General features: G+C 36.5%; 1 protein-coding gene across 1 annotated transcript; it reads left to right on the plus strand.

The window, feature by feature from the left end:
* Positions 1-800: 800 nt before the first annotated feature.
* Positions 801-12,437, plus strand: LOC109064212 (BTB/POZ domain-containing protein KCTD5-like). Its single transcript, XM_019081205.2, has 6 exons — positions 801-1,148; positions 4,388-4,496; positions 4,679-4,770; positions 5,281-5,376; positions 8,500-8,625; positions 10,291-12,437. Exons 1-6 carry the CDS (start codon positions 927-929, stop codon positions 10,318-10,320), a joined length of 675 nt encoding a protein of 224 aa, XP_018936750.2. The 5' UTR covers positions 801-926; the 3' UTR covers positions 10,321-12,437.
* The last annotated feature ends 419 nt before the right edge of the window (positions 12,438-12,856 follow it).

Raw genomic sequence — 12,856 nt, forward strand, 5'->3', positions numbered from 1 at the left:
AACAGCATCACACACTGCGGCCTTGAGTGAGCAGAGGCGGGCGGCTTGAGAACCGCGCAGCCGGCGGATTCTATGAAGGAGCGTACCTTGTGCTTGAAGCAACCACATGTGACGACCCTGGGCTGGACTCCGCTTCGTCCACGGTGAAAGCCGATCCGGCGATCCACAGTGCAAAGTTGATGTATTTCCTCAGCGACCAGCACGCATCAGCTCCAGCCATGACGAAGCAGGAAGCAGGAAGGCCAAACAAAGTAGTTTTGCATTCACATTGACACACACACATCTATACGACATGGCAGCAGCGGCAACAACAATACTACAACGAGAATAAACAGTACGCCTTCTTTCTTTGCGTGAAAATCTGGGCAGCGTTATGCAAATCTTCCCACATCGTGACGTAGCGAGGTGGGGCCGTGTTAGAACGAGCCGTTTCAGGGGGGCGTAGACAAGTGTTAACTTTTATAAAGAATATCTCTTGCAACTTTACAGATCTTCTTTATGCACCAAGAGCTTGTAACACTCCAAAGAGAAAGAAAAAATTGAAATCGCATCATATGACCCCTTTAAGATCTACCAAAGCATGATTTTTCAATGACGTCCTTGTTAGTCCACTTCAGGAAAAGAAAAAAAAAAAGAAAATTCCTGTAGGGTATAAAAAGTCTTAACAGCTTGAATAAAAAAAACAATCATGGTTGCGTGTCAAAACTTACGAGCTGCCTATCTAGGTAGAATTCTCGGGCATCCCTGCGCGCGCAGTGTTCTTGGGTGCCAAAAGTGTGCGGTCTGGATAGTCAGCACCATGTGTTGGGAGACACAGCCGGTGTATTTGGCTGGGATGGGAGGGCACAGCGGCTCTCAAACTCCGCACACTTCCTGCTCTCGCTTAGTTCCATCATCAGGGAAGGCAGCGGTAGACCAGAGGAGGGATGGCGGAGAAGAGCCCTGACCCGAGCGGCTCGAGCGCTCGCAGGTGTCCTGCTCTTTCTCCCGGAGAGAGACTGCAGCCGTCTGCAAGTGGCTTGTCCAAATGGGTTCGTCTGAACGTCGGCGGCACGTACTTTCTCACGACGACACAAACGCTGTGCAGAGACCCGAAGTCTTTCCTGTACCGCCTGTGCCAGGCCGACCCCGACCTCGACTCCGACAAGGTATTTATACCGCTAGCACGACAATAAACATTAAGCGCCACTTCGCTTATCTGGGCTTTAAACAGTTCGGTTAACCTGTAAAAACTCAAAATGACGGGTCTGTCGTGTTTCATTTCGCTATATATAATATTGTAGCTAGACGGCTAACGTAGCTGGTGAAGTCACAGTGAATGGAGCTCCGCTGACTAGCTTAGCCTAACGATAACTGATAACACTTGATGGAAGTTAGCTTGTTCGCCAAATAAAGTCAGCTCGAGACTGTCATATCTAGTTAAAGGTGTCGTCTGCAGTATATTTTAAATAGCATCAGGTCGTTAAAGCCTTTAATGTTGCAATATGAGAACACCTCGTCTATAATTTTTCATTAGTACAAACTTGCAAGCTACGTTACGTGTCGAGTGCTAACTGAAGAAATGAATACTAGTGGTGTTCTCGCTAAACCACAAGTATTAAAAACTACTAATGCTTGTCCAAGTATACCTTATGTATTACTAAGATTACTAGGCTTTGTTAGTAACCGTCTGTCTGGCTGGAAGCTTTGAAACTAAGTGACTAGCTATTATCTGATTAAACTCTTTACATATTGGTGACACTTCACAAGACTCCGTTTAAAAGCATTAGTTAACAGGAACTAATAATGATCAGGACTTTTACAGCATTTATTGTGTATGTATATGTACAATTGTATATCTTCACATTGGCTAACAATGCATAATAAAATGTATGAATGACAATTAACCAAGATAATTAAAAGCTCATTGGTAGTTCATAATATCAAACACATTGTCTAATGCTGTGCTGTCTTATGTGAAGTGTTACCGGAATATAAAGTCTTTTTACTACTGTTTATCTGAATAAACCAAAAGTATATTAACTATTGTGTTAAAATTGTGTTTTAAACCAATTAAAGGGTTGCTCCACTCCAAAATGAAATTTTTGTCATTAATCACTTTCCCCCATGTCGTTCCAAACCCGTAAAAGCTTTGTTCGTCTTCGGAACACAGTTTAAGATAGATGCTCAGATTTGTCAAAATGGCACAACATTTATTTGGAGAGACGCAGAGGATAGGAATTGTTGAATAAAGTCGTTATTTTTGTTTTCTTTGTGTACAAAAAGTATTGTCGTCTCCTCATAACGTTACGGTTGAATCACTGATGGAAGATGGAGTATTCTGACGATGCTTTTCATACTTTCCTGGACCTTGACAGTGTTACTTACCTGACAGTCTATGGGACAGTCTCAAGCCTCTCGGTTTTCATCTAAAAAAATCTTAAATTGTGTTCTGAAGATGAACGGAGCTTAATATTAGTTATCCTATTAAACAATAAAATACTTTTGCTAGTGTTTATCTGGACTAAACAATAAAAAACAATTGAGTTGTTTAATACTGTTGATACTGATACTGTTTAATATTTAAAAGTAGAGAAATATGTTTGTTTTTGTAATTTTTTAAAATTAGTTTACATATTTAAGGTTTTAATTCTTATAATGCATTCTTTTCTTTTTTAAAATAGCTAGCAAAATGGAAAAAAAAAAATAACTGAATAATGATGTGAATAACTAAATGAATAAATTACTCTTTAATACTTAAAGGGGTCATTTGATGCGATTTACATTTTTTCTTTCTCTTTGGAGTGTCACAAGCTCTTGGTGCATTAAAGAATATCTGTAAAATTGCAAAGACTAAAGTCTCAAATCCAAAGAGATATTCTTTATCAAAGTTAAGACTCTGCCACGCCCCCCCGAAACGGCTCGCTCTAACACGCCCCCACATCTTTACGTCACTATGTGGAAATATTTGCGTAATGCCACCCAAATGTTCACGCAAAGAAAGAAGGCGTGGTTTCAGTAACCGTAGTTAGTGTTGAAGCAGTCATGTCAGGGAGATGCTGTGTGTATCTAGGTGAAAGCAAAAGCACTTTATTTGGCCTTCTGAAAGTAGATGCATTTAGGAATCTTTAAGATTACTTACAACAGAACAGCAGATGACCGTTCCGTGAACCTAGGAGATCGGGTAATTCTGACTTTATGACAATCTGGTGCTTCTGAATCAGCCACTGTATGTTTTGTTATTAGTTTAAGTATTTGCTATTGACTGTTCCAATGTGGAGTTTTGCACGTCACGTGTGTGTGTGAGAGAGAGAGACACAGGGTCACACAGTGGAGTCAGCTGTCTTAACCGTCCGTGGCTTGTGTACTGCAGACACATACGAGCATCATCACTGTGTCTATCACGAGACTCTGTTCCCTTTCGGGCTTGAACTGATGGTAAAACTAAGAACATTATTAACTGTCTTTACATTTATTTTGAAAGATGAAGCTCACGATTATGGAAAGGGGCGTTACATTTCCGACGGCTGCTTGCGGTGTTCGGCCAATCACAATGCACTGGGTCAGTTGGCCAATCAGAGCAGACTGCACTGGTCAGAAGGAGGGACTTTGTAGGAAATTGCGAGGCATAGAGGACCTACAATAATGTACAGTATTTGAAAAATAATGTGTTTTTTGAACATTAAAGCATGTCAACATATTCTGTTACTCCAAATACACAAAATAATGATCTTTAAAAAAGCATCATATGATCCCTTTAAAACCATTTGGGAGGAACTGATCCAGAATAGAATTGGCAACTAATTAAACTGGTTTAATATGTGTTATGCACAGAGTTTGATTATTTATCATGTCAAACAAGTATATTGGTCTTTTTAATAAATCGTCTAGTTTCTTCTTTGTGACAGAAGAAGAAATAGGGTTGCCTGGATGCTTTTAAACTTTTAAAGGTCAGTATGCATCATTTATTAGGGCAACGGCAGTTGAAAGCCTCTAAAAAGACAAAGAATAAAAAATATATATAAATATATTTCTTACTGGTAGAGAAGTTTTCATCGCAAAACAGAAATTGCGTGATTGAACTGTAAAGTTTCACTTGCCAGTTGCTTTTGTTTGCTGTGGAATAAAGCTCACTTTTCCAGCTTCAGTATTGATCCGTGATAATGATGTTGTGCTGGAGATGGATCAGCGTCCCTATGGGCTCTGCAGCATGTATGTTAAATGTCAGCCCCACCTTGTCTTAACAGACACTCTTCAGTACTGATACTGATTTAAACAAAGGATCTAGTGAGTTGCTGAGTCATTTAAGCCTGATTTAATAATCCACATTTTAATAAATGATGTTTATTATGCTGAAATCCTTTGGAGAAGAGTCTTATGGTACTAACGATGCTCTTTCCTCATCCAGGATGAAACAGGTGCCTATTTGATAGACCGCGATCCCACTTATTTTGGTCCGGTGCTTAACTATCTGAGACATGGGAAGCTGGTGCTGAACCGAGGCCTAGCAGAGGAAGGTATGATGAGAATGGCATCAAGAACTTTAAGATATGTCTGAACATGCTGTTAGATTTCTGCTGTTTTCTCACTGGCAGCTAAATTCAGTTGAAACTTGTTTCTGACATGTTCTTTACATTAAGCTTGTTTTGTGTATGATATGTGGTTTTTGATTAAATATTTAATCTGTTTCATCTGTCAGGCGTGCTGGAAGAGGCCGAATTCTACAATATCACTTCATTGATTAAACTGGTCAAAGACAAAATCAGAGAGAGGGATTGTAAGACGGCTCAGGTACGTCAAATTGGGAACTTGAATGTAATCTTGATTTCTTTACTTTTTATTTTTATTTTATGATTGTTATGCTACTTTACATATCTAACAAGATTTAGTAAGTATATTATTGTGTAAAATTAGAAAACTAGTATGTAAATTCTCAAAATATAGAAAAAGGGTTGTGCTGCAGGGGTATAAAAGTGTACTGTTTATCTACTGCTATCATTGGAAGCATGAACACTAACTCATAAAAAAAAAAAAAAAAAAAAAAAAAGATTTTCCAAAGTGTTCAAATGATTGAAAATAAAAAGCCTTGAGTAAAAAATAAATAAATTGATAATTTTTTAATGGTTTAGTCCATATATATATTAAAGACATAATTTATTAAACAGATTATTTACACATTTGTTCTGTTCATGTGTCATAAATGAGGCCCACTGAACATGTTAATCAGTCAGAAAAATTGGGTGATTCTGCAGACCTTTCTTTTACATAGGTACGTCTCATATGCTTTTCCTCTTTCTTCAGCTTCCTGTGAAGCACGTCTACAGAGTCCTGCAGTGTCAGGAGGAGGAACTGACACAGATGGTCTCCACCATGTCAGATGGCTGGAAGTTTGAACAGGTGATTAGAGGATTACTCTCGTTTCAGCTTTTTAGGAAAACTAGAATTTTATTTGGGGATGCACAATATACCGGTACAATATTTGTTACTGGCTGATGTTACACTCTTATTAATTAAATATACTATAGATTAAATATACTACAGTACAGTCCAAGACTCGGGGTCACTAAGATATTTGCAGTAATAAAATTACAGCAAAACACAGTAGTATTATTATTATTTATTTATTTATTTTTTTAAAAAGAGGGCAATACTAACAATATCACTGTTTCTACAGAAATATTAAGAAGCGCATCTGATTTTAACAGTGTTGATGATAAAATGTTTCTTGAGCAGCAAATCAGCATATTAGAATACTTTCAGAAGGAGCATGTGACACTGAAGAATTATTTCACAATATTACGGTTATCCTGCATTTTTGATCATATAAATGCGGCCTCATTGATCATAAGAATTTGAAACTTTTTTTAATTTTTTTTATTAAATGTTTTCTAATTATAAAAACAGCCATTTATCAGTTGCTGCAGCTTAGTTGTGTTGTGTATATATAAGTAATCATTCATTTATTTGAGTAAGTTAGTGAACGTTGTGCAGTAGCTTGCAGCTTCTAGTGCTGGCTGACTCCAGCTGTTGTGGTCATCAGTTGTGTCTGTTGTAGACGGGGTGTAATGACTTTTATTGACTGATTAATATGCTGTTCTTTAAATATGATGGTTTGGACGTCTGTGATGATCTAAAGCCAGTGGTTTTAATAGGTGCTTCTGCTGCTTTCAGTAGTTAGAAGTTACATACTGATTCAAATGTGGGAATGCTAATTTTACTACGCTTACACCAGTTTGCAAAACATGTTGTGTTCAGTGTGCTTTTTCTTTCTCTGAAAACATGTGAACTAAACCAGCTCAGGTTTATATACACTGACAGCCATCCATTGAAAATTCAAAGCAAAATCTGTAGTGAATGTGGAAGTTTGCTGTCTTCATGTGGTGTGGAGGTGGTATTAGTCAATCTGTGAACCATGTGGTATAGGAGGGATTTCCCCGGCGCAGTGTGTGAGGTGTGTGTGCACTCCTGACCTGCTTTTGCCTCGTCCTGATGTGCTGCCTTATGTGGGCAGTGGTAAGGTGACAGAATGCCAGGCATTCCCTGTAAATGTACCTTTTAAAAACACTGTGCGTAGAAATTGCAATAGATACAGTGTTGGGTTGTTGTTTCCATCAACATTAGATGTTATCATCTGTCATAAGTTTATTATAAGCCTTGATGCTGGCATGGCGTTAAAAAGTGAATAATAAGTTGATTAATTTTAAATAGTTGGATTGCAAAATGTTTGCTTTGACCTTAATGTGTTCTTAATTAATTTCTTCATTGATTCAATTAATGGCCACAGTATAAAGGGATAGTTCACCCGAAAATGAAAATTCTGTCATTAATTACCCTCATGTCGTTACAAACCCGAAAGACCTTTGTTCATCTTCGGAGGAACAATTATGATATTTTTGATGCATTCCGAGAGCTCTCTGACCCTTTCATAGACTGCAAGGATCCTGCCACGGTCAGGGCTCAGAAACGTAAAAAGGACATCGTTAAAATAATACAAAGCTATGAGAATACTTTTTGTGCGCAAAGAAAACAAAAATAACTGCTTAATTCCACAATTTGTCTCCTCCGCGTCACCCTATAGCACCATTTTGGAGAGTATCACATTTGTAAACGATGTTCTGTGTCAGCAGCACTCTACACGGATAAGTTGTTTACGTTGTTTACACTTCTGTAAACAACTGAATCTGAACATAAACAGTATATCCGCTAACATTGCATATGTTGTTTACATATGTAATACTCTCCAAGATGGCGCTATAGGGTGTAAAATCCTGTGAGAAAAAAAAGTGTATAATATGTTAGTATAGTGAGACATGATATTTGCTTTAATTAATGTGATGTTGCCTTGAGAGTGCAGTCCGAAATTTTTAGCATTGAGATCAGTATCATCTAAGGGCATCTAGGACCAGTGGAAGTTTTTCTTTTTGGAAGTTCGCTTTTATTTGACTAGTATGCTAAATAGCGTTTGCTTTTATTTTTGCATATTCATGCTCGTGTGGTGGAAGGGTAAGGCACAGAAACAAAGTAAAGCTTTTACGCTTGAGATGTTTGAAGGACAAAATGTAATTTGTGGTGCGGTGGGTGGTTAGGTGCTCAAGTGAGTTGGTCTGTAGTCAGTGGCAGGTGTGAGGAAGTGTCTGGAGTTCAGCAGCCTGTGGTGAGTGAAGCATCTAGTCTAATCACTAACTAGAAACTGAAGAGACCGTAGAATCAGTACTGGAGTAGAGTCAATGATCGCCTTCCTGAGATGTTGATGCTCCTCTATAAACAAAAGATTGATTGTGAATAATCTGGGATGGGTTTTACTGATTTTCTTCATCTCGCTTGCCCACTTGACTTTTTCCGTAATATTGCTCAATGCGACACAGTCATTGACAAATCATCTCTTTTTTTCCACTTTTTTCCACCTCAAGCAAACACTCAGGTTGTTATGATTAGAGTTAGTTTCTTTACACCAAAAGATAAACACGTGACTTTCAAATTGCATTTTTTGCTTTGTGATATAATATAAATGAGTAATTTAGCATAATTAGCATTACTTTAATGCAAAAAAAGAGAAAAATCCTAAAATAATTTGAGTTTTCTTTCTGCTGATAATTTAAAAAATATCACATATGTTTTATTTATTTTAATGAATAAAATAAATAAAATTCAGTAATGTTACCATGACAGAAATATTTGCAGTGCAATTTTTTTTCTTCATTACAGTAATTTCATTACCACAAAATTAATGTCACTGGTGCAAAAAAAAAGACAATTTTTTTTTTCTTTAAGGAAAGAGTTTGTGGTGAAATATGACCTGGTCACATTTGTTATATTTTTTTTTCAAATTGTTCTCTGTGGTCTTTGATGTTAAAAGCAGAACCCAATTATGGGATGCTTTACATGTACTCTTTTACACACTATTACCAACAACAATATATATGGCAAGGAAGTGTATTTTGTATTTATATCTTATGTAGTAAAATCAGTTCACTATGGAAATACTGTCGTCATATGTTTTCCTTTCCTTTCTCCTGCCAGTTGGTTAGTATCGGCTCTTCGTACAACTACGGAAATGAGGATCAAGCAGAGTTCCTCTGCGTGGTCTCCAAGGAGCTGCACAATCAGTCATACGGCACAAACAGCGAGCCCAGTGAAAAGGCCAAGGTGAGGCTGACAGAACCCTTTCACAGTCTCCAGTGCGCTCTTCCCTCGTGCCCAGACAGAAATAGTAACTTATGCACATATCGTAAGAAAATATCCCACAGCTCTGCTCTTCGGTTGGTCACATGGCATAACAGTACTCAAAGAGCTGATTAACCACCAGATCAAATGTGTTCATGCCTGAGTGTTTTGTTTCCATGAATGCCGTGCACACTGAGGATGTGGAAATAGTTTTTTTTTTTTTTTTTTTGTATTTCTTGGTGAGGCATCATTTACATATCACTTAAGCTGATAATTATGTCTCTGCTGAATGCTGAAGGCAGTGGTGCTCCCTCGCTCCCTGAATCTCTGTTATTAATGCTCAATTTGATGCATGCTGTCTGCCTGTACTCGTGCCTATTAGAAAGCCCTGCAGTTATATCCTCAGCTCATCTAGTCCGCTTTCTGATAGCAGATGATGGAAAACCTGCTTAATATTTAATGCTTCCCCATCAGATGCTGCAGCCACAAGTTTCACTTCTGAAACCACCTATGGCTTCATTCGGCTCTGTTTCAGTAGTTTTGTGATAGTGTAATGCTGTATCAGGTCAACGGGGTTTATGCAAAGTAATAAACATGTTGGGTTGGTATCACCAAGGCATTGTTGTAGGCTTCCTTTGAGGGCCACACAATCGCTTGTACAAATAAGCAAAGGCCTCATGTTCAGGGCTGGGGGATTATGGGGAAAAGTTTTCAGATTTTTAAAGATGTTTAGTGCACTTTTTGTTATTTATTTGCTCTGCAATGCCTTAATGTAAAATTTTCTTTTTCGATCAAACTGCCATTAGTCTTAGTAAAAGAAACAATCAAGGCTTCTTTTCCACACAGTTTCTTACAACATAAGGGATTTATTTTAATTATATATATTAAGACATGTTTTTTTATATATATATAAACTGTGAACTGTAGCTGAAATAAAATTAAGGTGTTTTATTAAAAGTTTACAGTTACTTTTTAAAAGTGATGATGCCAAATAATAAACCTAAATCAAAGATATTTGATTCTTCTTTACCATGCCCTTTTTTTTTATTAACTATATTATTTACTTTGTATTGAATATTGATTTAGGTTTATTATAGTTAACTAAAACATTTAAATCATCTGAAACCATTTGGCATCATTACTTTTTAATTTTGTTTTGGTTTAACTTGATCTCCTAAAATAACTATAAAACATAAAGAAAATGAATACAAGTAATATAGACATTAAAAAAAAAAAAAAAATCAAATACATTTCTAAAATTTGCACTTGAATTAAAAGTAAAACAGAATATATAAAAACTAATTTAAAACGTAATATAAATAATAAGACAGTATTATTTTTGATATTTATTTAGGATTTTTTTATGTATATATATTTTTATATATATATATAAATATTATATACATTTTATTATATTTTGTTTGTTTACATTAAAAGTGTTTTCAGAAATATGTAAAACATTATGGAGGTGTTTGTCAACATTTAAGTGAAATCACTGTTGTACTGATTCACAGAAATGAGCTGTCCCTTATTTCTATAAAGAATTTTAAATCATATATTGAATATTTAATGTCTTTCCCTGTTTTATTTAGACAAACTTACTTTCATCATCCAATCCATCCATTAACAGTTGTTCCTCTCTTGCAGATTCTTCAAGAACAAGGCTCTCGAATGTGAAACAACTGTTTTATATGCTCTGGTCCTGCAGTTGCCGTGCAAAACAACACGCACCATATCACATCGAATGAGAATTGTCAAGCAGAATGACAACCTGTTTGGAATGGATGTTCTGTTTTGTTTTAGATTCATTGACACTTGTTTGTGCCTGCACGGTTAAACCAGACTGTTGTTTCTTGACATCGGCGGATATATCCGAATCGTTTGTGTTGAAAGGTAGGAATATGCATGTCATTAGTAAGCTGAGCAAAAAGGGCCTCAATCACGCCTGGTCCAATCATGTTTACTCAGGGTCTCTTATCAGCTTTCACAAAATATGTTTATCATGTCATTTATGAAAAAAAAAAAAAAACTTAAACCTGTATATTATGCCAGAAAGTTAAACCTCGTTGTTTAAAATTATAACTAAGAGAGTGGAGTTTTTAAAAAAAAGTCAAAAGTATTTTTTTTGATTGAGATTACATTATTAAGGTGGATTATATGTAACATTGACAGGTGAGGGACGGTGGATTTTTATAGCAAGGACTTTTTGCTTTAGCTTGTTTGTAAGAACAGATGGGATTATGATTCTTTTTTTTTTTTTTTTTGACTCGCATAGTGTTAGTTTTATACCAGAAGGGTGAAAGAACATCCGTAACAGTTTGCCTCAAAGTTTCCTCACGTTTTGTGAGGTTTTACTGTTGCTGCCTTGAGTTGGTTAAAAACAGAACAGTCTTCCATCCCCACATTCATTCCACTTGGACTTTGGATAAACTGGAACTATTTTTAACATTTTTGGGGGTGAAAAACACCTAACGCTGTTGACTTTGTGACAGAGCTAGATTTGGTTTAATTGGAGAATTAAGGCGAAGCCACGAAAGGCATTCGGTCTGATTTGTTTTGGCAATACCGTTTCGAACAACGCTTTATTTACATGACAGCGACTGTTAATTAGTGGCGTTGTAGGGCTTATGTTGTTGACACTTTGGTAAGAGACGGAGACAGAATGGGCACTTCTAGAAGAGTGAAAAAAAATTCACATCTACATAGTTTAACACTGCAGTTCTTGCTTTGCTTCGGTTCAACTTTTTGAAAGTTGATTCCAAATATACATAATCCAGTAGTTTATTTAAAAACATTTCGACAATGTTGCCTTTAATGAACCTACACAAGATCTGAATTTACTGAATTGTGGTCAGGGAAATAACACATCACTTTGCTAGGCTTCGAGTATATCTATTTGACAACCTGTATATAGACTAAAGAGCATCATATTCAGTGCATGTTATTTTTCCTAATCCTCTCTCACACACACACAAAGGGCTTTTACTAGTGGAATACAAGCTATAATTTTTTGCAGAGATTCATCCGATCTCTTAATATTGCCTGATCGAGGCGAAGTTTACATGGCTAGTGTTTTATAAACAATAATACTACACGTTTACTTACCTTGACTATGTGACATCACATTCTAGTTTGGTTTCAAGACCTGTATGTTTACATATCCTCTCTGTTACCTAGTTAGTTAACGTCAGCCTTGCGTCTTAGCAGCTAGAGAGGAGGTTTGGATTCGTTGAAACGTGCCTCTGTTATGGCCTCAGAGGCTCCAGACAGTGCACTGAAAGCGCCCATCGTCCAGGTCGTGACACTGGAGAGTGAGGGTCATCACTGTGTAGGGCGCTGCAGCCCTTAAAGCCCCCTTTTTTTTTTATGTCCTGCCTCCAAGTTCTTGGTGGAGAAAGTAGGATGCGCACACTGATGCACCGATCTCACTTCTCCTTTGTCTGCTGGACTTTGTCAGCCACGGTCTACATTTCAGTTGCCTGTTTACTTAAACTTGTTTCTGATGTGCCCCGGTGAGTTTGTTTTTTATTTTTATTATAGCGTGCAATCTGCAAAATGTATTTTGAAAACGGGCAAAATCTGACTGAATTGTCTTTTGCTCCACTTTGTCACTGCTGTTCCTATACTTATTATTATCCTATAACATGTTTTTGTATTTGTATTTTTTTATGCTTACAATTTGTGTATTCACATAGTATATTATATATGTAATTGCAAGTTACGACTGGGGAAAATGTATATGATGGTAATGCTAGAACCTGGTCAAACTAAATAAACACTTTTGAATTCTGAAACGTTTCTTCTGTTTTTTTTGTTTGTTTGTGTTTGTTTGTTTGTTTGTTTCTTGTTGAAATATACTGATATATTCATCCTTTCTGCATTTTTTTTAACCCAGGCTTGAATGCAAAGAAATGTGTAATTTAAGAGTCTTTAGCTGTATCGACACAACTAGCACAGCAGAGGGCATTTTTAGGTATTTCAGGGTTGCAACAATCGTGAGAGAACTTTGATCCTATAAACCAGCTGTTTCCACCCTTTTTTTTTTTTTTTTTTTTTTTTGATGCCATCCAAAATATAATGATTATATATAAAAAAAGAGTTTTATATATATATGTATGTATATGTATGTATGTGTGTGTGTGTGTGTGTATAAAAAATTTACCGCTCAAAACTTTGGAATAATTAAGATGTTTTTGAAAAAAAAGTATCTTAT

This window comes from Cyprinus carpio, chromosome B3, assembly GCF_018340385.1.
Source record: "Cyprinus carpio isolate SPL01 chromosome B3, ASM1834038v1, whole genome shotgun sequence".
Taxonomy (NCBI): Eukaryota; Metazoa; Chordata; class Actinopteri; order Cypriniformes; family Cyprinidae; genus Cyprinus; species Cyprinus carpio.